This window comes from Chlorocebus sabaeus, chromosome 9 (assembly GCF_047675955.1).
Source record: "Chlorocebus sabaeus isolate Y175 chromosome 9, mChlSab1.0.hap1, whole genome shotgun sequence".
Taxonomy (NCBI): domain Eukaryota; kingdom Metazoa; phylum Chordata; class Mammalia; order Primates; family Cercopithecidae; genus Chlorocebus; species Chlorocebus sabaeus.
The window spans coordinates 51,157,834-51,184,545 of record NC_132912.1 but is presented as its reverse complement, the minus strand read 5'-3'; the positions used below and the strand labels follow the sequence as shown (position 1 = coordinate 51,184,545).

At 47.3% G+C, this 26,712-nt stretch overlaps 1 protein-coding gene across 3 annotated transcripts in view; it reads right to left on the bottom strand.

The window, feature by feature from the left end:
• The window catches only part of VSTM4 (V-set and transmembrane domain containing 4), a 142,027-nt gene extending 115,424 nt beyond the window's left edge, over window positions 1–26,603 (bottom strand). For 2 of the 3 annotated variants that reach the window (XM_073018987.1, XM_007962610.3), the window contains exons 1-2: window positions 26,494–26,603; window positions 18,590–18,991 (exon numbers count right to left, since the gene is read on the bottom strand). In XM_073018987.1, coding sequence (XP_072875088.1) covers window positions 18,590–18,991; window positions 26,494–26,548 — 457 coding nt within the window. In that variant the 5' untranslated portion in view covers window positions 26,549–26,603. Of the gene's footprint in view, window positions 1–12,216; window positions 15,035–18,589; window positions 18,992–26,493 lie in introns of those variants that run through there. The other variant, XM_007962612.3, reaches the window with a different exon arrangement.
• Between the last annotated feature and the right edge of the window lie 109 nt (window positions 26,604–26,712).

The following is a 26,712-nucleotide window of genomic DNA, read 5'->3' as shown; positions in this document are numbered from 1 at the left end:
GGGCTTGAAGAGGATGGAATGCTTTGAGAAAAAAATTTGCAAGACTAAGGAACAAGTGGCAAATGTTCCAACCATAGATTACTAATGTTGCTCAAAGGCTTGTGGAAGTAAAAATGCAAATCTCTTGATGGAACAGCATTTTTGTAACAGTTTCCAATGAGTTCAGCAATCAGAAGGCTGGAGCCTTAAGCAAGAGTCAATCAATCTATCCCATTCTGCCGTACGGGGCTCACCTTGGGATCCAGCTGGACTCCCAGACAATTGGAAAGAAGATGACAACAGCCTCTTGTACCAATTTGCTGACTCTTCCTACATACCAGCTCAGAGGAATGGAGGTCCTGCCCTCCTGACAGTTGCTTGTGGTTAAAGGAGTGCCCAGCCTAATCCCCCAAAGAGGAAAGCAAGCGCATGACAGTCAGCTGGTGAACGAGCCAGTGGTCCTACAGGGTCCTCTGCTGCTCTGTGCTCAGGTTTTCATGATGGGGAGGAAAAATGGAACTTCCATCCCTTCCTGGGAAGGAGCAGGACTGGAATGATGCTGCCTCTCTCTGCCCTCTCGTCTGCATTCACCACCTCCCTCACCCCCGGTGGGAAAGGAAAAGCTCCTGATTCAGGAGCTTCTGACCACAGTTCCTCTCTGGGTGAGAGAAACATGGTAAAGAACTTCTTCCAAGTAGCCTCTGTCCCACCCTGTGCTCTGAGACTGGTCTCCCAGCAAATAGCTGGCATGGGGGCAAATGATGTGGGGCCCCTTGGGACAGTCGCATCACCCCAGTTGCTGGGAGTGACACCAGCCCTGCCTTTCACAGAACCCTGCCTATGACCACTCCTGCGCACACTCCTCTCCCATCCGTCCTGTGTCCAGGAAGACCATGATGGGGGCAGTGCAAGGACCACAGTGTGCAGGCCTCTAGTCCCCATGCTGGGGTAGGGGGTGGGGAGAGGGGAACAGGCAGGAAAACTGTCCAGGGAAGCAGAAGGAACCCCTCAGTGCCAAGCCACCTATCTCAGTCCAGCTGTATTGGAGCTAAAGTGGGTTTTTATGTCTGTCTGATGGTTCAGGTCTCACAGTGGAGGGAGGTGTGATGCGTGCTCAGAAGCTAAATTGTCAGCTAACCTACTGACTGCTTTGTCATTGCCTTGGGACTCTAGCACCCAATGGGCAGAGTCCATGAGAGTTTCCAGGGAGGCAGTGGCCCTGATGACAGAGCTACGGGCCACTCAAGGGCCTCCCCAGGAGTGCAGAATAGGATGAAATCTAACAAGGGACAAGTTATGAAATCCATCATGTCACTGCCCCTCTGTTGAAGATAGTGGCCACAGGATCAAACAGTCTGGAAGAATGTAGCCCAGAGGTACTGAGACAAACCAATTCTATCAGTCACATGTCTAGAGGAACCAGACTGGAAAGAAAGAGCCTCAGTCAAGTCCCCTTTGATGGGACCTGGGGGGAAACCATCACTCAGAGAGGTGTGAAAACCGAGAGTCCTAATTCCTGCCTTGGAAAGAACACCCTGCCAACTTCCCTGGGGAGGGCATGTTTCACAGGTGAGTTCACATCAAGACCGTGTGACAATGCCCTCTGGGTGCCAAGGGGCCTCTGGTTCTTTTGGGGTCCTCCATTCACTGAGGATGCTGACATGCTTTGTCTAGACTGACCTCACTCATCCACGAAAGCGATGGTCAAAAATTCCAAGAGGTCCTGGGAAGGCTCCATTTCTCCTGAAATTCTCTCCCACTGGTGCCTCTAATTCCCTTAACAAAGAATCTTACAATTAACAAAGCTTAAATTGCAACTGTAGGCTATATCCAAAGTCGGGTGCACATTTCTGAGACGGAAAGCCTTCCAGAATGCAGGATTCGATTGAGAGGAAAGTGGTGGGTCCCTGGCGGGCCAAGGGGAAGAAGGAGGCAGCAGGGAGCAGGAGCCAGGGTACCGGGAAGGCGGGCAGCTGGGCTCAGGAAATGTGCCTTCCCTTTCCGTGCCCACACTGGCCAGGCTAGCTGAAGCCTTCTCCCTGACTCTACAGATCTTGATCTTAGCAGGTGCTGCCTTCATTAGTGCCCTAAAGCCATAGTTTTAAACTTTACTGAGCAGAAGAATCAACTGGGCTCTTGTTAAAATGAAGACTCCCAGGCATTGCCCCTGAGTTTCTGGGAGGGTTTGGGACTCTGCCTGACGAGGGAGTTCACCTCTCAGGAAATTCTGAGGCTCCAGGCCAGAGGACCCTACTTGGAGAGTCTCTGTCATGTGCACTCCTAGAAGAAAGATGGGAAGTGAGTACAAGGAGATGTGGGAGAGGAGATTCCTGCTCTGAGAAACCAGGCCCTGGGCCTCAGTGTCCTGTCCAATCCAGGAGAGGGTCTAGAACTCTAAACTAAACCAATGTCTCTTCTATTTAATCCAGGGAAAACAAGAGTAATAAGGATAAGGAGTGACCCTGCCACAGAAGTGTTATCTACTAAGTGATACCGGAGTGCTGGGAAAGGAAGAGTGTAGTCCCTTTGAATAACATGGAAAGGGGGAAGGAGCATGCTGGGTAGAGGAGGGCGTGGTCCCTGGCTAGGGCTGCACCCCTACGGACCTAGGTGCGGACAGGCATTTCCTGTCCAAATGTTACATTTCCCAAGACCACTCTGCCCTGCCACGCCCCAATCCTGGGCCTATAAAACCTGAGACCCTAGCAAGGCAGAGACAGATGCGGTCAGACATCAAGAGGAGCACATCACCGGAAGAAGACGCAAGCAGCTTGGTAGTCCAGAGAACATGAAGCAGAGCATACCGGCAGAAGAGCACACAGACAGGCATCGCATGCAGGCAGGTCATCAACCAGTGGGACGAGGCACCAGGCAGAGTTTGGCCGAGGCAGTCAGAAGAGAGCTGGGGTCACAGAGCAGCCCAACTCCAGGGGAAAAACGTCTCCCTTCTACCTCCCCATCAGCTGGGAGCTACTTGCACTCAATAAAACTGCACTTACTCTCCAAGCTCACATGTGATCTGATTCTTCCAGTACACCAAGGCAAGAACCTGGGATACAGAAAGCCCTCTGTCCTTGACACAAGGTGGAGGGTCTAATTGAGCTACAAGCCACCTATAGTCGGGAAAGTAAGAGAGCGCACCATAACACATGCCTACTAGGGCTTCAGGAGCTATAAACATTCACCCCTGGACCCTGCCAGTGGGGTCGGAGCCCCACAGCTCCTGCCCATCTGTATGGTCCCCTAAGAGTTTGAGCAGTGGGGCACCCAAGAAGCCAGCCACACCCCATCTCATGCACTGCTAGGGGATAAGGGAACTTTTCCCATTTCAAAAGGACCCTGAAAGAGCACCTTTAAATAGCATGTCTCAATGTGGAAAATGATGTGCAGAACAGAGCTTTCAAGAAACAATGATTTTGAAAAGAACAGAACATGTGTAAGGATGGATGTGTCTTCCCAAGGTGTCACCTGCCTGTCTTGGAAACTGGAGACAATTTGAATTGAAGCTTTCCTCCAGTGGTGATCTGTTTCACACCCTTCCTCTATGGAATGTGTGGCTTTAAAATCCATCACTGTGCACCAGAGCATGCCTTATTCTACCTTGTTCATTATCTGTGTCTGTTTTCTTCACTTTCTAGAATCCTCCTTGGCCCATAGTTCAAGTCATAGTTACTCTTAATGAATGAATGAAAAGAATGTTATGTAGCGGGGTAAGGCCACCTTACCAGGACTATGACATCGTTACTTTCCGGAAGGCTAGGAGAGGGGCCAGGGTCAGGGGGTCCTACGCTGTCCAGCAACAGTCCTTCCCCTGGAGCCTCAGAAGCAGTGGGGCTGCACCAGCACACCTGGCTGCAGAGGTTAACTTCTCCATAAAGTTCTGGCCTTGGAGCTGCAGGCTTTGTGTCTGTCATGATTTATTTTATGGGCTCTGGGAGTTTAGTTTCCTACAGGATGGAAGCAGAAAGTCCGAAGATGATTCCTAACCAGAAGGTGATTCTTCTTAAACAGAAGATGATTATTAAGTTCCCTCAAGTTGAAAGGAAGTGGCAGAAGTTTAGGAGCCTGATCCCAGGCAAGTAGGCCTTGCTAATTTGCACCAGGAGAGAGCAAGCACCACCCCACCCCAGTTCCCTCAGGCAGCATTTTACACAGGTTGATAGGACAGGAAAATGTAAAGGGGCTGGAAGAGGATGGTGATGTGAAGTATGCAGAAGAAAAGATTCTTAAGTAAAACAAAGATGAGCCAACACCTTTGTCCCAAATTCAAATGCAATGTATTCAGTTCATACTCCTTTCTTATTCAACGATAGATGGGATGGTTCCCAAGGAAACAGCTCTTAAAATGTAGCTGTGTCCTTACTGTTTATAACTGGAGCAACATTCTAGGGGGTTGGGGGGCAGGGGGCGTGCAACTGCAGCCCCAGAGAGACACAGAGACCTTCTCTGTTCCCGCTCTCAGGCGCTGGCCTATTGCTTCCTTTCTCCCTTACCTCTCCAAGATTGAGGTCAAAGGCAGTCTCCCCTGGGGCTCGAATAAAGCCATATATGTCAGTAGGACCTCTGAGTGACCTACAGGCAGCAGCTGATGAGAAACAATGAAGCTCCAGCTTTGTCTAGTGGATGCCGCCCTTTCCTAACGCATTCAGTCCAAGACAAATTCCAGCAAACCAAGCAAAAGGGCAAACAAACAAACAAAAAAATCAAATAGACTTCCCATGGGAAGGTGGTTGGAAAAGAAGTCCACATCCTGAAAGTGAAGGAGCTACAGAGCACAAAGGCCATCTTTATGTCCCCAGTGAGAAGCTAGGAAATACTGAAACCTAGGGCTTGGTCACTGGTCCTCTACACACACAAGTCCAGGATAGGGCTACATATGCACTTGCTACTACTTTCCATTCCTAGTTGCCATTTTCATTGGTACCAGAGTTTGGATCGCTCATTCACTCCTCCGTCTAAAAAGCCATCATTGGGCCCCTTCTGTGTACATGCACCACGTAACATGTGAGGGTGCACTTCAGAAGACTCTGGCAGGGTCCCTGGTACCAAGTTCCCTGACCGGGTCCATCCTTCTAACCATTCCTCTTGTTGCTGCCAACCCCTGTCCCCCACCAACTGCAAACATATCTAAGTTCATTGAGTTACTTTTGCATGCCTCTCTGGCCTCTTGCAACACTTTTGAGCAGGCTGTCCTCTCTACTGAAACAGCACAGCCACGCCTGTCTGCTGAAGCTCTCCTGTGCCCCAAGCGAAGTCCCACATCCTCCATGTGACCTTCTCCTATGGCCCAGCAATATGTCCTCATCTCCCTTACTCCTATGTCAGCCTCACCCCCTCATCTGGCCCTTTCACACTCTTCCTGCTTGCTACCTCCATAATGTTTATTAAATCTATAACCATATCTATACCATGACTTCTCCCATACATTTTGAGTCTGGGGCCCCAGGAGGGCAGGCATCAAACATCTCCATCTGTACCTCTCTTTGGGCAAGGCACAGTGATGACAGGCTCATAAACTGGGGCTTCCTGCATGTTTGTGAGATTAAATGTTTCATCTAGACTCTTCCAAGATGATGGCAGTTGGAATGAGGGTAGGTATGATGAAGAATTGTTTAAAGTGGTGTTTAAATTACACTCTAGTTGTCAATTTGATCCCTTTGAGTGTCTGGACCTGTTGACACTTTAAACACCATGATGTGTGCTTGCTTAATTAAGCAGAAGCCCTAAATGTTTAGTAAATCTCATTCCTAATTATCTGTTCCGTGTCTCCAGAGAAAAAGGAATTATTTCGTTAATTTCTTCCACTAAAACTTGAAGTATCAGTTCCCTGTGGTAGTAACTTCAGATCTAATCATTAAATTTCCTCTCACATTTTGGGGTTAAACAGTCAGATGAGAAATCATATTATAATTTCATCTTTGCCCCCAGATACTTTTAGGGTGGCAGAGTTTTTTCCATTTGCTTTGTCCACTCTCCATATTTAAACCTTACTTACATAATCTTAAGTGAAATAACAATTTGGCTTGTTAAAATACACTATTTGGGTTTAGAGTGAATTACAATTAAACTGCAGGAGATATCTCTTGCAAACTGCTTCTATTATTAGCATTTTCACTGCTGATAAAGACCACTCGATCTAAAAGCAGGAAGATTTATTTTGGCTCAGAATGTTAAGAGTGCTTCTGAATCTGTGGGTTGTAGGATTGGGTTGAAAAGCCATTGAAGACCGTGTGTCTGTGTGTGTGTGTGTGTGTGTGTGTGTGTGTGTGTGTGTATGTGTGTTGAGATGGAGTTTTGCTCTTGTTGCCCAGGCTGGAGTGCAATGGCACCATCTCGGCTCACTGCAACCTCCGCCTCCCAGGTCCAAGTGATTCTCCTGCCTCAGCCTCCTGAGTAGCTGGGATTACAGGCACCTGCCACCATGCCCGGCTAATAGTTATATTTTTAGTAGAGACAGGGTTTCACCGTGTTAGCCAGGCTGGTCTTGAACTCCTGACCTCATGATCCACCTGCCTCAGCCTCTCAAAGTGCTGGGATTACAGGTATGAGCCACAGTGCCCGGCTAAAGATCATGTTTTTTGAGGTCGTGGGGATCAAAGCTATGGCCTCCCTAAGAGCAGGAGCCTCAAACGAATGACTACATCACTCCTGTGAACAACAGCAGCACACACGCCCTGGGGTGAAGGCCCATGAAGTGTACTCAGGCTATGGCCCTGCAAACCTGTCTCAACGTTTTCCACAGGAACCTTAGGACACGTGGCACTCGGGGCTACAGCTGGGGCCCATCTTTCACCAGGAGCCCCTTGGACACTTATGGTTCATCTTGGAATCTCTCCAGGTAGCACCTGAAGAAGGAAGCAAGCTTAAGGGTTCGCCCTGCCCCATGCCCACCAGGGGCCTCCTCCTGCTAAGCAAGTCTACAGAATCTGTGCTTCCAGAGGGACCAAGCCAGATCTGTCCCCAAGGGAGAAACGTCTAGAGGTGATGGGATGTCAAGCACAATGGAGGAGGGACAAAGGTCGAGAGACTCCCAAAGTTTGGGGAGTAAAGGAAGGTTAAAAAAAAAAAAGGACAGAAAACAAATCGCAACGTCTTAGACTTGGTGACAAAGGGTCAAGGGTGAGTAGAGGGGCAATCAGGCCCTAGACCTGCCAGAAACAAGAAGACAGCAGCTGAAGTTATCAAGGGCAGGCCTGAGACTCAGCACATGGCCCGGCAGCACTGAGCGTGCAGGGCGGACATGGGCGGACACAGCCTGTGCAACACAGAGCAAAGCAAAGTGCTTTTCTTCAGGAAGTATCATTATTTGAAAAGATATTTACCATAACTAGCTATATATTATTTTTTACTTATATGAGACATTTTGGCCCCCTAAAATAAGAAATCATCACCTCATTTCAAAAGTGTCCTTGGAGTTTACCCTAAAGAGGACAAGAACAAGCTGTCTGCATATCAATACTTACCTAAAATTGTGACTCAACTACTTCAGCAAAACTGTTAACTGGTCTTTGTTTGTTTGCATGGGTTCTTGTTTTTGTTTTGTTCTCTGGCCTAAGGGCATAGAGAAACAAGAGCATTTGGGAATCCCAACACTAGGCTATGATGCCTGCCAGGTATGAAACAAGTTCCAATTCAGTATGCCCTGGACACTTTCAATGTAAATAAGCCACACCTTGGAGAGAAGGAGACATGGCTGAGCAGTGCACCTTCCTGTTGAAATCACCCCAACCCCCTGCTCATGCTCCCTCAATTCTCATCCCATTTTCCTTGTGCCACCTCCTTCAGCCTTACATGCCCCCACAGTGCTGGGCACACAGCCCTCAGGCCTTGTTCTTCCTCACCAGCCTTGGGGCTGGGCAGGGCATTATTATGCACTCCACTTCATCACATTTCACCTGCAGTGAAGCTACACCTGCATCTGGCCTGCTGGTGATGAATGAGTGAAAGCTGCTAGGGCCGGGCATGGTGGCTCAAGCCTGTAATCCCAGCACTTTGGGAGGCCGAGATGGGCGGATCACGAGGTCAGGAGATTGAGACCATCCTGGCTAACACAGTGAAACCCCGTCTCTACTAAAAAATACAAAAAAAACTAGCCGGGCAAGGTGGCGGGCGCCTGTAGTCCCAGCTACTCGGGAGGCTGAGGCAGGAGAATGGCGTGAACCCGGGAGGCAGAGCTTGCAGTGAGCTGAGATCCGGCCACCGCACTCCAGCCTGGGCGACAGAGCGAGACTCCGTCTCAAAAAAAAATAAAAAATAAAAATAAATAATAAATAAATAAATAAATAAGAAAGCTGCTACACATATTTACTGAGTTAGACCCCTCGGTGTCATCCCAAAGCTCGCTCCATCATTCACATCCAGTCAGTCAGTAAAGACTTCACATCTGACCTCTCAATGTCTCCCCATTCCTACTGCCAGAGTTAGTCCTCCATCATTTCAAGCTCATGCAACCACAAAAGACCCCACTTCCTCCTTCTCCTCTAATCTGATTCCCCCCAGATTCATGCACCAGGGAGCCAACATTCAAGAGGCTTGGAATGCTTTGTAAGCTTCCAGGCCTAATGCAGAGTCCCCAAAGCCGCCGCCGCCACATAAACCACCAAGGTCATCTCTAACATTGCCCTCTCCCTCAACTCTTCAGGGACCCTCCAGTGTGTTCCCACAGTGCCCTGTCCCCTGCACTCACACTGCAAAACCCCATGTGTTTGTGTGTCTGCCACCCCTATAGATGGATCCACCCATGTGTTTCTGGATCTCCATTATTCCAACAGCCTGGCACGCAGTAGGTGTTTGATAACACGCACACTGAGTGAAGGGATAAATGAATCCACCTAGCGCTGCTGGACATCATCAATACTATTTTCCGATGGTATTTCTTCACTAAGCCGAGCAAAGCTTCCTCGATAGAATGGATGCTGTCTCTGAAGGGGGTTGCTCACTTCCTCATCACATTTGCTTCTCTTCTCTCGCTTAAATCTATCTGTCTGGAAATGAGCTTCCCAAAGCTGACTGTGTAGGGTCTCACGAGTGTAGTACCTACGACACAATTGCCTCCTTCTCAGGGGCTCCAGGTCGATTTGTACGTGGATGGAAACGACTCCAGCTGTTGAGATGCAGTCTCATGTTGCAAATGCACGGCTGATTTGCTGCTGTTACTACTACGAATCCTTTCACAGAGAGAGCCTCCCTGCAGCCCCGCCCCCACCTTGCCCCCCAGCCTGTGCCTATCCAGCAATGCTTGAGATTTGTTTTCCCCACATGTATTGCTGTGACATTTTTCAAATTGAATTTCATTTTGTTATTTCCTGCCTATATTTCTTACCGCTCTGGAATCATTTTTATTATGTGTTATTTCTCGCTGACGTTGAGAACATTTTCCAATTTTGCATTTTCTATAAAGTTCATTAGGGTGATGTGGACTTCTTTTTCAATGTCATTGATAAAACAATCAAAGGAAATCAAACCTAACATTGACCCTCATGATTTCCACTAGAAACCTTTTCAGGGGTTTCCGATGCCATGTGTCACTTAGGACTTCTGAATCCATTTTCTCTCTAAGCTGGATTTCTCACCCAGTGAAATCGTCACATGGCACAGGCAATTGAAGAAACTGCATCTTTTTCTTTGCCTTTCCTTTTACTGTTGGGTAATAAAAACGACATCAGCAAGTTCATCTGGCATGAGATTCTGTGAAAAAGCCAGGCATGGCTCCACTGTTCTCCAGAGATTCTGTCCCTTTCATTCTTCATTTCTGTTGTATGATTTTGTGCCCCATGATGACACCAACAACCCTTGGTGCACCCAGGAGCACCACCCTCAGATCTTCCACATACCTGGTTTGCAGATAAACCCCAATTTAATACTTCCCAATGCTTCAAAATCCCCAATTCTATACCATATTTTAACAATTTGCACAACAAAACATAAAAGCAGCTTATGCCCTGCTCAAAATTAACACAGTGTGTACGTCTTAGCCAAACACTTTCAGAAGTCCCTCCAGGAGTTCATTTATTCATGTATATTTTTTCAAACAATTTGTACTTATTTTTTTATTACCATGCATGAATACTCGAGGACATACCCAGATTTTGGGTAAAATGAAACATATAGCAAAGCAAAGCAGCGACCACTGCAGATATTAGGGTGGGCTGCTTATTTGGACTGATCTTGGTTTTTTTCCTTCTGATTTTTTATTTTGCATGATATTCATAAAGCATTTTGCAAGCACGCGGCTCACGGGCTGACTTCATAAGGGGCAACCATCTTAGGGGTGCAGCATGAATGCCACAGGCTCCAGGTTATAGGCAATCCCCCAGCACTCCTGTGCCTACACCCCTTTCTTTCCTACTCAAAGAAGTAACTCACAGTCCCAGTGATATGGACTGGTGTTGTGATCACAGACTTGACTCCACTGTAATATGGATAAACAATTTCAACCCCCAAACTGAGAGATTTTAATCAGTGTTCATGGCAGTATGGCTGTAGCACCCCAGTAATAACCACAGGTTTACTCTATTCAACATCCCCACAGGTGAGTGTTTCCAGTAATGACCTTCTGCAGCCAGTGGGCTCCCTCACCACATTCCCATCCCTTCCCTCCTCAGAGAAGAACCCCTTCACCTTTCTTAAGTGATGACCATTCACAGGTTAGAAAAAAAACTCCAGTTAAGGAAAAGCAAGAAACCTGGAAAATGGAAAAGGAGTCACATGGCTAGAGGCATGCAAGTGTTTTGCTAAAAAAAAAAAAAAAAAAAAAAGAGAGAGAGACAAATAAGTTCTAAAAGCTATAGGTTAGTGGACTTTTCATCTGTCTCTGACAGGTTTCTGGAATGGATTTTTCAATGAGGGTTTTAAGAAATTAAAAAAGAAGGCCAGGCGTGGTGGCTCATGCCTGTAATCCCAACACTTTGGGAGGCCAAGGCAGGCGGATGATCTGGGGTCAGGAGTTCGAGTCCAGCCTGGCCAACATGGCGAAACCCCATCTCTACTAAAAATACAAAAATTAGCTGGGTGTGATGGCTGGTGCCTGTAATCACAGCTACTCGGGAGGCTGAGACAGGAGAATCGCTTGAACCCAGGAGGAGGAGGTTGCAGTGAGCCAAGATTGTGCCACTGCACTCCAGTCTGGGAGACAGAGCCAGACTCCATCAAAAAGAAAAAGAAAAAGAAAAAGGAAGGAAGGAAAAGGAAAAGGAAAAGAAGGGAAAGGGAAAGGAGCCTAAGAGATATTATTAGGGCAATCCCAATTGTTTTTGTGATAGGTTAACCAGTAAGGATCATGAAAAAGCCATGGTTGCCTCAAAGCTGGCTTTTAATAAGGCAACTGACAGTCTCTAAGAGTAGCTATATAGGCTAGATGGAAAGATGTGGTCAAGATAAAAACCCAAATGGTAGGTTAAAACTCACAGTAGTGTCATACAAAAAGGGTACAGGTAGTACTGGCCAATGCAATATGGTTAGGAAAATAATCAGATACTAATTCACAGATACCACTGAAATGCAACTGAGAAACACCACATCTGAAATAATAAGTTAACTTGTTATGTTGCCAAATATGACTCAACAAAAGTCAAACTTTCTATATACCAGCAATACCAATTTAAAAGCTTCACATATATGTGTCTGCATAGCAGGAGATGGTATACCCTAATTACAATTATAAAATACCTAGAAGTAAACATAATAAAAATGTTCAAGAGTCATGTGAAAAAAAATTGTATTGAAAGACTTAAAAAAAAAAAAAAAAACCTGACTACAGGAAGGAATACAACAAGTTCCTGGATAGGAACATTTAAAATCATAAAGATGTCTAAGATGAATATGCCCATAACAAAGTAACTTCAGAAGCCAATGAAATCCCAATCAAACCCCAACATAATTTTTACAAAACTGGGTAAGTTTGATCTTCAAGATCATCTTAAAGAAAAACAAAATATATAAGAATAGCTAAGACAATTTTAAAAATAATGAGGATATTTACCCTATTCTATAATAATTATAATAGTGCTATATTGGTGAAGTGTACAAAGTTTTCATTTAAATATAGGGATTTAGCTTATGAAAAATGTGACATTTCAAGCTAGAAAAATATTTCTTCAACAGACAGTGTAGGGATAACATTTTACCCTTTTGTAAAGAAAAAATAAATTAGCTACTATGTATCTTATATTAAAAAAACAGATTCCAAAGAGATAAAGGAGTAAACCTTTCTTTTAATCATCTAAAAATATTAAAGAAAAATATGGAAAACACTTTTATAAGCTTGGGGCAGGGAATCCTTTCCAAGATTCGATACAGAACCAAAGTATCATGTACAATGTATTGAAATGTAGATTACACTTCAATAAAAAATTCCACTAGAAAACAATGCCACAAAGGAAAAAGTATCAAATTTGACTACATAAGTACCCAGAAATGTGAAATATCTATATGGTAAAAGAAAACGTAAACAAAGTGGAAAGAAAAGTAACAAACAGGAAGAAAATTTTGCACCATATGTTACAGCTGAAAAATTAATGATCAGATCTACACACACACACGTACACATATATAAAAAAGACAGCAACCCAATTATTAAGGTTATGGCCAGGCAATTCACAGAATAAATAAATGAACTATGAATAACCATGTGAAGAGATGCTCAACCTCGCTAATAATTGGATACAAAAACAGAAATTAAATTGCACTGTATTGTATTGAATATAATCATCTAAATTAAAACAATGAAATGTTTTTCCCATTATTGTGATAAATAATGGAAAAGATTAATAATATTGATTGTTAAAGAGGCTTCAGGGAAATAGACATTATCATGCAACGATGGTCAGAGTATAAATCTGTAAAGTCTTTTCAGCAATAGCATTTTGGCATCGTCTACAAAAATTTTAAATATGCTTAGCCTTAGGCCCAACAATTCCCTTTCCAGGAATCTAACTAAGAGATATACTTGGAAAGATGTACAAGGATTTCACTGAAGCACTGTTTATGTTGGTGAAACACTGGAAGATTCCTAAGTGTCTATCACTGAGGGAATGATTGGGTACAGTTTGGTATTGTATCACTATACAATACCAGTTACAAAAGAATACATGTAATATCATCAACAACTTAAAAAACAATACATGCACTATTGTTAAAATACATGTGTGTTTGCATGTGTGTGTGTTTGTGTGTGTGTGTGTGTGTGTGTGTATGAATGTCAGTAGGAGAGAGATTTGAAAGATTTAAACCAAATTATTGACAATGATTATCTCTGGGGATGGGAGTGGAACTGGGGATATTAGGTTGTGGGTGGGAGAAAGATATTTGCACATTTTAGTTTTTGTGCTGTTTGACTTTTTTTGTGTGTGTGAGATGGAATCTCGCTCTGTCACCCAGGCTGGAGTGCAATGGCACGATCTCAGCTCACTACAACCTCCGCCTCCTGGGTTTAAGCGATTCTTTCTTCTCAGCCTCCCCAGTAGCTGGGATTAGAGGCACATTCCACTGCACCTGGCTAATTTTTATACTTTTGTAGAGATGGGGTTTCACCATGTTGGCCAGGCTGGTCTTGAACTCTTGACTTAGTGATCCACCCACCTCAGCCTCCCAAAGTGCTGGGATTACAGGCATGAGCCACCGTGCCTGGCCAACTCTTTTATGTATAATATTTTTGACATCATCCTTGTGCCGCAGCAGCCTAAAAAACAGTGGCATGACCACATAATGTTGTGTCTACAGTGCTAAAAACAGAAGCTACAAGATGCTGCCAGTGGGAGAGCACTCCATGGGCTGGCATGCCCAAAGAAGGCATTGACGGAAGAGGAAAGATGGATGTGGGACCCCAAAAAATATGTATGATTGGAATAGGTCAAGGGAAAGAGAAGTGAGGCATCCCAGAGAGGGTGACTACATCCACCAAGTCATGCCTACTTCAAAGTCATCCACAGCAACACGTGCTAATGACACTTGACAAAGAACATTTTATGCATTCATCAAGTATTATTGAGGATCAATTGTGTGCCAGGCACTGTTGCAGGCATTCATTGTTATCATCATCCTCCTCAAAAAGTATATATGATTGTATTAGTCTGGGATCCCAGAGAAATAGAACCAACACACCCAGAAATAAGGTTTTATCTGCTATCTGGGCATCGTTCAGCCTAGTCAAGTCAACACATAAAATTAACCAACACTCTTAGGTAGACCAATCCATGGGGAAAAGGCATTTTCAGTGCTGGTGGGAATATAAATTTATAAACTATCTTAGAGGTCAATTCACTTCTTGAAATTGTGTCCATCTTTAAATTGGGTCAATCTTTGGACCCAGCAATCTTATTTCCAGGACTTTATGCTGAGGTCAGGGATATTCATGGAGATTTATTGACAAAGATTTACAGCAGTTTTAAATGTCCAGTAACAATAAGTAGGAAGCTAAATTGTGGTCCATCTGCATGATGGAACATTATTCCACCATTAACATAATGTTTTGGAAGCATATTTAACAAGGGAAAATGTGCACACTATTTAGTAATATCAGAAAAGCCAGTCACAGAACACTCTTTACAGTAAGACTGAAATTAGGTTTTAAATTTTTGTTTGCATAAAATGACAGGAAAGATTTGCACTGAAATGTTAAGTTGAGTAGAGATATGGTAAGGCATTTTTATTTTCTTGTTTAAACCCTTTCAGTATTTTTCCATGTTTTCTATAATTGAACTATATTACACTATATTACTTTTGCAATAGAAAACAACCAACATATGGAAATCAGGACAGATAATAAAAGCCAACATTCCTATGGCTCTTCTCTGCACTGGGAATCATTCTTTAAATATATCATCACGAATCACCCTCCATGTGCTGGGTGAGGTGCTCACGACAGAAATGAGGAGAGACCGGGCACCAGCCTTTCTTTCTGGGAGTTTCCAGTGAAAGACAAGCAATTGTATCTCACATCAAGAACTGTGCAGGAAGGAGACGATGATTAAGTCTGTGGTGAAGGGCAAAGAGTGGGGTAGTATTAGAAAGGAAATCCCAAGAAAAGCTCCCCTCTCCACTGGATGGCTGGAGACTCCTGTTGAAAGAGGGGAGGTGACATGAGCAGATTAGACAAGAGAGACCCCGGGGCTGAGGTCAGGGGCACTCAAACCCCCCGAGAGTTCCTGTTTGATATTCTAACCCACAGAACCTCTCATCCTTGTTGTTCTGTATTTTTGTTTTCCATTTAAGGTGGCTCACACCTGTAATCTCAGCACTTTGGGAGGCCGAGGTGGGTGGATCACCTGAGGTCACAAGTTCAAGACCAGCCTGGCCAACATGGAGAAACCCCACCTCTACTGAAAATACAAAAATGAGCTGGGTGTGGTGGCGCATGCCTATAATCCCAGCTACTTGGGAGGCTGAGACAGGAGAATTGCTTGAATCCAGGAGGCAAAGGTTGCAGTGAACCAAGATCACACCACTGCACTCCAGCCTGGGTGACAGAGCAAGGAGACTATCTCAAAAACAACAACAACAACAACAACAACAATGAACATGAGGTGGAGATTTAGGAAAATAAGGCCCTTGGAGAGGAGCAAGGCCCAGGGCCCCGGGAAAAGTGCTCTGGGAGGCTAGAGTCGTGGGCCTCTCCTGGCCCTGCCCAGGAAGAACAGGCAGCCAAGGCTCTGAACAGCCCCGGCCTGGTGCGGAAACGCTCCAAACCAAACAGCCTGCCTGGTTTCAGGCCATTGCTTGGGGTTGTCTTTCCTTAACTGCCTTGGAACAGTGCCCTGGAAGCCTAAATAGAATGTTCTAGAAGATATGGTCATTGCTTCCTAAGGTTTTGAATCTTTCCATCAGCAAATCATGGCCCTGCCCAGGGGTTGAGACAGAGCAGACATGGCAAGGGAGGCTGAGCTCTGTTGAGAGGGTAGAACTACTTCTGGGTGAGAGGTCAGAGGGGAGTGGGCGAGAGAAGTGGAGAGACACAGAGAGCTAGAGAGATACAGTGATAGAGACACAGTGAGAGAGAGGGGGACAGAGACACGCGCAGAGAGAGAAAGAGACAGAGAGAGAGAGACAGAGATACAAAGACAGAGAGACACAGAGAGGAGAAGGAAAGACAGAGAAACAGTGAGAGAGGCAGAGAGACACAGAGGGAGACAGAGACACAGAAAGACAGAGACAGACAGAGAGATAACGGAGGGAGAGAGACAGAGGGAGACAGAGAGAGAGGGAGAGACCGAGACACAGAGAGACAGAGAGACACAGAGGGAGAGAGAGACAGAGACAGATGGAAAGACAGAGAGACTGAAAGACAAAGAGAGAGACAGAAGGAGAGAGAGACAGAGACAGAGAGGGAGAGACAGGCAAAGAGAGAGAGACACAGAGACGGAGAGAGATAGAAAAACAGGCAGAAACAAGAGACACAGAGGGAGAGAGAGACAAAGAGAGAAAGAGAGAGAGAGACAGAGAGGGAGAGACAGAGAGAGAAAGAGTGACAGACAGAGAGAGAGGAAAGAGGAAGAAGAAAAGAGGTGGGAAGTGAAGGGAAGGGGAGCTGAGGAGGGGAAAAAAGAGAAACCAGAGGACCAGGGCAGGAAAGTGGGGAGCAAGAGAAGAAGGGGGAAAAGAGATTCTTATTTCCAGTGAAGTCTTAAAAACTACGTCATGCTTTTGGAACAAACAAATGTTCTAGACTGAACCCAGCTTCACTTACTGAAATGAGATTCACATTAACCAACTAGCTAGATAACTCTGCTTACTTGAAGGTAGCAAAATTTTTATATGTTTTATGTGGTAGAATGTCATCACTGCCAAGAGATTTCATCTATGACTCCAGAATACACTGTGACACAAAGACCAAAAACAACACAATTCACACACACACACCATATATATATCATATGTGTGTGTATATATATATATCATATATATCATATATATATCTTATATATATATAAGATCTTGTGTTTCAGAGCCAAGTGGTATTTGTAGTGGGTTCTTGGCCCAGCCCTTGATGATCTGATGTCTTGTTTTCTATGTGAAAATAATAAGCCAATAGTCACTGGTTTTCTTGAATTAATTTGCTCAAGGAAAAAAATTGCACATTCTATTTAATACATCATTCTGTACCTATAAACATTACAACAAGCAAACTCCAAAGACAAGTAAAATTGAACTACTGTAAAGACTCTGTATATAAATTATTTTACTCTATGTCCCTTATTCATATAGGACATTAAAAATACTTTACACAACTAAGTTTTGTCCTTTAAAAAGGCTTATCAAAACAACATCACTTAAGACCTTGAATATTTTGTTATATGTGTACAATAAAATTAGATGCTTTTTCGTATTTGAGACGATCAGCTGTACTTTGTGATCCTCTTGATCTTGTGCCAAACTAAATTCAATTTCAAATCAATCAAAGGTATAATTTAGTGCACAATAGAAAGTCTTACTAAAACTGTGAGAGGTGTCTTCCTGAATAGAAACACTGGTGATAAAAAAAATGACAACCCCAAAATATGGCACTTGGTAGCTGAGACATTGCAGAAATGCTGCCCATCCCTCCTATCTGCCTTCAGGAAGAGAGGGCTACCCCTGGTCCTCTGCCCACTTCCTCATGAATTTCTTGGCTAGCTGTTGCCTAAGCTTGGATCAGTTCCACTGGGCAACCAGCCTGCCCTGCTCCCAGGCCTGACGACTCACAGCAAGACCTCCCAACGCGTGCCTCCTCCATGGGTGCCTGGCACCCCTCAGCCAAAGCCATCAAGCCTGCACAGACCTGGATGGGAGGCTGAGCACTGGCAAAGATGCCCTCCTTAGCCAAATTCCAGCCAGGCTCCTCGGTGCTCCTTCTCGACTAAGCCTCAATCTTGGCCTAAAGACTCCAATAAACACTAACATAGTTTCTAATGGCTCAAGGCCACATGCCTTTGCCTACAATGACCTCCTGAAAGTGCCTGCCTGAGAAAACTCAAGGCTGCCGAAAGCATTTACTGCTTGTTCCAGCCAATACCTGAAAACAAAACCCCCATCTCCCCATCTCTGTGAGAAGGTAGAAGCCAAACTTCGATAAGCACATTAGCAAACCCAGATGGCTCCATATGAGCCAAAACCCTCCCTACTGCTTTTCGCAATTTTCACACCTCGTTGACTCTACTGAGTCCCCACTTACCCCCCACTCACTCATTCTCCTTTTAAAACAAGTAGTCACGTCTGCACAAATCAGAGTTGAGTCCAGTTCAGGCCAGGCTCTCTTCTCTACTGCAGTAGCTACTGCTGAATAAAATCTGTCCTGACCCCTTTAACCAAGGTCCAGCTTTGTTTACCTTTGACAGCACACAGCAGTCCAACTTCAGATACATAAAAGGCTTTGCCCAGAGTGGGGGCTGGGCCATGTTGGGGCAGGCACTTGGTCCTTTCTGTTCTCACTTCTGTGTCTACACAGCGCATTAGCCAGTGTCCAGGTAAAGATCTACCCTCATCCCACGGCATGATTCATGTCTGTGACCAACAGAGGCCCACAAGATATGTTCTAGTGCAACAGAGCCAACCCGGGAACCCCTGGGTGGTGGCTGCAAAGGGGGGCTCACTGACCTGTCCTGCCATCGTCTCTACCCAGGGAGACCAAGACCCTCACCTCTCATTTCTGTGGCTGAGGAGCCGTTGGACCAGGCCGTCCACTTGTTCCTGTGCCTGCTGATTTCCTGGACTTTGCAGACGTAATGCCCTTGATCAGAGGGCTGCAGTGTCAAGACAGAGAGCCTGTAAAGCGTCCCCCGCTGCTCCTCCAGCAGGCGCAGCCTCTGCCGTTTGGCGCTGCGGCTGAAATTCCCATAGTACTGCACCATCCGGAGCTTGGTCATCTTCACCATCAAGGCCTCCTGGGAGCTGGAGGAGTGTGCAAAGAACCAGCGCACAGCCAGCAAGCTGTCCTTCCGCCTCTTCTGGGAGACGTGGCAGAGGAGAGTGGCATTCTGTCCCTCCAGGTAGTCAACCACGGGCCCCGGAGACACAGTGACATTGAGGGCCGCACAGACCTCTGCAGAGAAAAAGGGGAAAAGAGAGGATGAGGAGGGCCCCAAGTCCCTCTGTGGGCAGTCCACAGTCGAGGAGCCGGGGAATGCCTCCACACACTGGACATCCTGGTGCTCTGCCTAGCCAGAGAAGCAGACGACCCCTCACCTCTCTAGCGGAGGGGCTGTTCTGGGGGTGAGCCTTTGTGGGCCCCCACTGTCTCATCTATGGGACCACCCTGTCCATGTGGGATGCTAAACAATGACTTCCTGACCCGGAAGTATTTTTCAAAATTTTGTAATTAGTTGCTGACATTTAAAATTCAAATTTCACATAAAAGATTTAGATTTTTGGAATTTCTTAAAAATGTGTAGCCCACATCTGACCCCCCACCACTTTCCACACCTCACCACCTGACCCCTGCTCCTCCCCAAGGCCTGCCTTTATCAGTTTTGTCCCTGGCCTGATGTCAGCCATGCTGTGGGTGGGGAGCCACCCTGGAGCAGGACAGGGTAGGGCCCCCTCTCTGGTGGCCTGTCCACCAGGAAGCTGGGCTCTTTTCCCCGCCTCCGCTATTTCAGCTGTACCCAGGGCAGATGAGTAGTAAGGTCGGGTATGAGCTGGGACAACAGGGGTTGCTTGATTTCCGATTTGAAGGATCCATCTTCTCAGAGTTGAAGAGCAAGAGTAAAGAATGATTGAACCCCAGGAAGAGGAGGGATGAGAGATTCTCCCAATACTCCAAAAGACACTTTGGAATTCCAGGCCCCATCCACAACCTCCTGTCCTTTGGTTCCTCAGTTAAAACCAGTCTGAGGACTGCCCACTCCCAGCCACTGTTCTGCCCCTGAGCTGACCTGTGATGGAGCCACCCCAGCGCCCACTCCACCACCCAGACCAGCAGACCTCAGAGAGGCTGAGTGCTGAAATCTTCTCCCAGGAGCCATGATTCATGGTGCACCCTGGAATACCCAGTGTGACCAAGCTGCCCGGTGCTCATGGCACAGCACTCTGGCAGGCAGGGCCCAAGAAAAGACGCTTTGCACAGGATGCCTGGAACCTCTTTCTGCCCAGTCAGGGCTGTCTTCTCACCAAGCTCCATGTCCCCACCCCTGTACTGCCCCATGTATCACTCCAGGAAGCCATTCGCCTCTACCCTTCCACACAAGCAGGTGATCCCACCGTCATCCCAAAGCACAGCTTTCAGTCCCCAAATGCCACCATCTGGTAACAGAAGAGGGCTTGGGCCCCAGATGTCACAGTCACCAAAAGCTTTGACCCCTGGGCAGTGCTGCAGGGAAGCAAGAAGGAAAGAGGAGAAACAAATCAAGCAAGATCTGAACATTTGACAAGGAGGCTGTGGGACAGCAAGCAGGCGGCCCTGCGGTGGGCTGGGGGAGCGATGGTAGATACAAACTATTCTTCATCGTAAAAATCCAGGCAATAGGTTGTCCTCCTATATAGTTTCAACTATTGATTTAATAACTGAACACCTCAAGAAAGATGATTTGAGGATCATTTCTCTTAATTTTCTTTCTCATCTCTCAGAAGACAAGCACTAGCCCACAGTATATTCAAGGGTAATTCCTTGAGCCTTGACTTCATCACACCCATAAAGTCCCTTTTGTCATTCAAGGTTCCATTCACAGTTCCCCAGGGATTAAAACGCCAAAGTCTTTGATATATATGGAAGTGAGCTCAGGAAAAAAAGGGTTAAGGCTCAGCTGGACTCTCCGCGGGATGGGTATGAGGTCTTCTATGTCTACAGGGATGCAGGACAAAGCCAGCCTGGGAGATACTTAGGGCTGCAGATTAACGTGTAGCCAAAGGAGGGACCCACTCTGGTAGCAATCCCGCTGTCATCAGAAGCCCCTCCTGCAAGGCAAATGAAGAGGAATTGGCCCCACCAGTCCCCCTGCCTCTCGCCCACCTGGCAGGCAGCTGGCCCATGGGTCATGTTAAATTAGTCAGAAGACATTTCTTCCTCACTGCTGAAACCCTGTGTGAAGTCCACACAGCTTCCACAGCAGGAGCTCCCTGGTGAGGAATGCAGCAGCTGGGGGACACTGGCTGACCCAGCTCCAACAGCTGCCAGGGGCTGGGCAGGCAAAGAGACCAGCAATGATGCAGCAGCTGGCTTCCAGAACTGAAGTCCAGCCCCACCCCACCCTCGAGAGCTTCCCAGTAGAGGCCAGGAGAGCTGAGGAAGGCAGGAAATTGAAACAAGATGGGTGGGATGAGAGTGCAGCCGGGACTCCACGCCCCAGGATCCTCCTATTAACGCTACATGGAAGAGGGATTATTTATAGTGACTGAAACCAGAAGGATGTGCCAAGTGCTCCAGTCCCCAAGGGAGACCAGATTCCATCCTGGAGGCAAGCTAGTAAACCTTCCACTTCTGCGGCTCAGGACAGGGTCAGGGGCTCCCAGGAAAGGGAAAGGACTATGCTCTAGCCTCCCAGGATGAACCCTCTTTTTCTATTGGTGCACCTCCCTGCCTTCATTCTGCCCCATATTCTCTTACAAATGGCACAAGCATCTGTTTCTTCAACCAAAGTGCAAAGACCTTCGTTATGGGTGAATTGTGTCCTCCCAAAATTCATATGTTGAAGCCTTAGCCCCAAGACCTAAGAATGGCACTGTATTTGCAGATAGGGTCTTTAAAGGAGTAATGAAATTAAAATAAAGTCATTAAGCTGGGCCCTAATCTAGTATCAATGGTCTTTATAAGAAGAGGAGATGAGCACACAGACACACAGAGGGAAGACCATGTGAAGACACAGGGAGAAGGTGGCATCTGCAAGCCAAGGAGAGAGGCCTCAGGAGAAACCAACCCTGCCAGCACCTTGATCAGATTTCCAGACTCCAAAATGTGACATTTCTGTTGTGTAAGTACCCCAGCCTATGGTACTTTGTTATGAGTCTAAGCACACTAATCCAGCCCTGTTCACAGCAAGCTTCATTCCAGCACTCTACCTGCCACCTTCAGCGCCAGGAGGTGGGTGGTGTGGTTAGAACTCTGATGGCCACAGGCCCCTGCCAAGTCTGAAAGCTTTTCTGGAGGACACAAGCTGTTCAGGTTGTGGGGTCCCTGTGCCTGTGATAAGCCTTCTCAGCAAAGCTGGGTGCCTTAAGTAACATTCTTCTCCTCCCCAGCCCTGGACGTGGCTGCCTTAAACCCAGCAAGGGTGGCACATGTATCCAGGCAACTGTGAGATGGGGCAAGGCAGGAGGGAGGACAGTGAATGCAGTTAGGGCACCCAGGGGCTGGCAAATGTGAGCCAGTTGGGTGTTCATTTCAATACTAAGAGAGAGGTAGTCCGTTATCTCCCCCTACAGTCATCAGGACCATAGGGCTCAGCAGAGGGAACACCAATGGCAATCAGAGGACAGGACAAGGGGAAGTAGGTGCACCAGTATCCAGAGGCAGGAGAAAGGGTGCAGGGCCCCCAGGAGCCCAGGCTCTTCCCTCTGGATCTCAGTCTCAATGACAGTCCACGCATGCCTGGCATGTCAGAGGGGCAGGACCCGATGGTGTCACTCGCCCCCTTCTCCACCAGGTAGATGAAGGAGCAGCCAGGCAGGGCAGATCCTCCCTCTCTTGGCCTAGGAAAGATTGCCAAAGTCACTGTGGCCCAAGAAGAAATTAACTTCTTGTTTTGTGACCCTGTGTTGTGGAGAATTGAGGTGGGAGGTAGACCCATCGTCCCCCTCCCCATTGTACCTCTTACAGTTCCTGCTTCCTCCAGCTTAAGCCTCATGCAGCAGGCATGTTGTAAAGAAGAAGACAACATTCCTGACCTTGTGCAGTGGAGAGTCCAGTGGGTAAGGCAGTCACTCATTAGGGAAAAGACATGGGAGAATATAACTACAGTGTCACGTGCCACAGAGAAAAGTGCAGGGTTTAAGAAAATCATGGCAAAATCCTGATCTAGACTTCGGAGTCAGGGGAAGGGACTCTGGGGATGTGAGCTTGAGCTGAAGACTCAGTTGGAACTAATAAAATAAAGTTCAAGGCAGCAACAAGGAGCGATCTTCCAAAGAGGGACCCCCACCTCTGCAAAGGTCATGAGGCAGGAGGGACCCCGTACAGGCTAGAAATGGAAAGGTCAGTTCATCCTGGTGAACTGTACCCGACTGTGGCCTGACAGACACCCTTGCCAACACATGGTCCTCAGAAGGTATTCCCTACCCCAATCAGGTTCCCCAAGGCCACTTTTTAAAGGAGGAACATAACAAAACTGATAGGGAAGAGACTGATACAAACAGAGGGACAGGATTCCTGCTGCAGCGAATCCCATGTCTCCAATAAGCACATGCTCTGGGACTTGGTAGTCCTGGGCACCACATGCGCTGAGCACTGGGATGTTCATGGTCCCAGGCCTTCTCAGGTAGCTGAAACGATGAGACACAGAAGCAGCAGCTTGGTGGGGCTGGGCAGAGAGCCAAGGGCTGGGTAGAGAGCCAGAGGCTGGCATCTGACAGAGCCAGGCTGGAAACCTGATTCTGTTAGGTGTGAGCCTCCTGGAGTTTCAGTTTCCTCATCTGAAAAATGGGAAAATAATGCCTTTCACTGTAAGCATAGGTGCCAATGCAAAAGCACGTTTAAAATACAGATAGAGTTTGCATGCCTTGAGACTGGGGAGGTGGGAGCAATAGAAAGTGACATGCACACTGTCCTGCGAGTACAGTGGGCTTCGTGGGCCCATGACCTGCAGGCACACAGTACCCCATGCTTGGAAGGCCTCACTCCCCCAGCATGGTTTAATCTCTGCTGTTACTATCTTGAAATTTTAATACATTTTAACAAGGAGCCTCACATTTTCATTTGACACTGGATCCCACAAGCGATGTAGCTGGTTATGTTTGTAGATGAATCTCAAATTCCTGTGGATAAAAGTTAAGGTGTCTAACTCCCTTGTTTATATTTGAATAATGTCATGAAAAGGACTAACACAACTCTGAAAACAGCCTAGGACACCCTTGTAGCTGAATAGGACAACCTGCTCATTGTGAAGTGGGAGATGGCCACTTCCAGGTGCAGAGGAGCAAGGACAGCTAACACAACAAGGCACCAGCCTCATCTGGGATACAGAGGTGGGCACAGTCCCTCAGTTCTGAGCAGGTGAGGGATGTGTTGGTGGCTCTGTGCCTCCCACTTCCTCTCTGCCTGAAGAAACTGCACCCACTCACTTCAGGGAGACCAGAGCCTCTAAGTTTATAAGGAATGCAAACTATCAGTACTGATCAGCAACAGTGAGCTTTCTTATTAAAAGGATAGTCTGAATTCATACAGCTAAATCTCTGAAAGAAATACAATTGTATTACTTAACAGTCTTTGGCACCAGGAGCCAGTATTTACTGAGCACTAAGCAGAGGTGATACCAGACCTAGCCCATGAAGACTTATTCACTCACATTAGCCTATCACCTGAAAATAGCTCCATCCAGGATAAAAATATCACCTTGCCCAATGATAGAGGCTAATACCTGCCAGGTACAAACTCGATGCCCTTTATATGTATTTTCTCAATTTATCCTGATACTCTGTTTATTCCCATTTTATAGACAAGAGGACTGACATACAGAGAGGCTAAGCCCTTGTTCAAGCTCACATGGTAAGTGGCAGAGCTGAAATTCGAACCTAGGCCATCTTGCTTCAAAGACAGCTCAGCCAGCACTCAAGCCTACAGATTTGCTATAGTAAATGTATTGTCTGTCAGTTTACTTTCCTGTAAAATGAGACATGGGACTAGGTGACCACTAGGGTCCTGCTCAGTCCCAAAATAGAGTTAGAAAAGTGCAGCAGTTAAGAAGCTGTACTTATGCATAAAATGGGTCTGCCAGCCCCTCCCAGCAGGATCATGGTGAGGAGTCATGAACGAAGCACTTAGAAGAATGGGTGGCACACGGTGAGCGTCCCACAAGCAGGAGCTCTTTTCATTCCTCAGGGCTGACCCTGGGCACAGCCAGGCCAGACTCTAAAGGATCCTGAATTCCAGCTCTCAAGGCTCCCAAGGGTCCCTGGAAATGTGAGAATGCCCTTGATCCCCAGCAGAAGCCAAGCTCTGGGACATCCACTCTGACAGCTCCTGCAATTAGGAAGGTGGTCATGGAGCCTGGGAGAGGAAGGACCACTGACTGCTGGCTACGCCACAGAGACCACGAGAACTGGCCCTGCCCACGACCCAAGGCAAACTTCTCATTTTTCCAGCCAAGACAGTGACAACCGGGAAGAAGTACATTTCCTGCAGCAAGGATTTCAGGTTCACTGGGAGCCTGGCTGCACTTCATAGCTGGGGGACAGTGGATGGATTTCTTCCCACTGTTATCCAAGTGCCTCCTCCTCAGACTAGGATCTATGGATTAATGCTGGCTCAAATGCCAGCTCTACCACTTGGTACCCAGATCACTCTTGGAAACTTACTTCTGAGAATCAGTTTCCTAATTTTCAAAACAATGGCAACACAGTTTAGTGGTTATCAACAGAGCACAGAGCCAGGCTTCCTGGGTTCAAATCCCAGCTCCACCACTTACAAGCCTAGTGACTTAAGGCAAGTCCGTTCATGGGCCTGAGCCTCAGTTTCCTCATCTATAAAATGGGGATAATAATAGCATCTTTTTCAGAGGTTACTGGTGAGATTAATCAAGTTCATGGGGTTTTTTTGTTTTTTTTGTTTGTTTGTTTTTGTTTTTTTAATACTTGGATATATAAACGTGCTGTAGTCATGATTACTTGGAAGTGCTGTTGTGATTAAATGAGATAGGCCCAGATAGGCACCCAGGAAAAGTGACCATCGATGCCTGTATTATTACTATTATTCCAGCCAGTACGGCCCCTACTGTCCTGAGGCAGCCGGACAGGGCTCTGGGGAAAAAAGAGGGAAAATTCTTAAGCCACTTACAAGTGGCAGCAGTAAAACCCGAAAGAAAGCCACTAGTGTGGACCAAGAAGTTGTCCTCAAAGAAAGGTGCTGGTGGGAGAGGCGTCGCTGCATCCAGCCGTGGATGCCCCTCTCATCAGGCCTGGTCACTTCAAAAGGCCCATGAGCAAGTCCCCGTTCCCCACCTCCTGGCCAAGGCAGATCCAGCCGCTCCTGACTTGTCTTCGGAGTAACTCTCCAAAGAGAATGAAAGGGAAGTTGCTGCTCTGAGGAACCTGCCAAGAGTTGTGTGTCCTGACTGCTGTGGAAAAAAGGAAAGCGAACGACCAACTTCGGCTGCACTCCTGCTGCATCTCCCCTCGGGGCCTGCCGCTGGGAAGATCGCGGCTGCTGCGAGAGTGCCCAGCCCCAAGCGAGGTCGGGACGGGGACCGCGCTCCCGGGAAGCGTCCTCTGAACCTTGGGGAGGCGCCGCCGCGCCCGCCAGACCGCGGCGAGCCCACCGGAGCGCGCCGGCTACAGTGACAGCGCAGCCCCTCGCCCGCGCCCGGAGGGGCCTCCCCACCAGGCCTGGAGCCCCGGCCTCCCCGGCGCGGCCACCCGGCCCCCACCCTCCCCGCGCCCGCCTGGCCCCGCTGCGCTTACCCGGGGCCGGAGCCCGCGCCAGCAGCGCGGCCGCCGCCAGAGCCAGCAGCCGCATCTCCCCGCCGCCGCCCGGCGCTGTGACGCGGGAGAGCGCCGCCGCCTGGCCCGGCAGCCGCCAGCCCGCCCGGCGCCCGCGCCCGCGCCCGCCCCCGGCCCGCCCCTTGGGCCGCCTGCCACGCAGGGCCGGGGCTGCTGGGTCCCGAGGCCCGCACCGGGCGC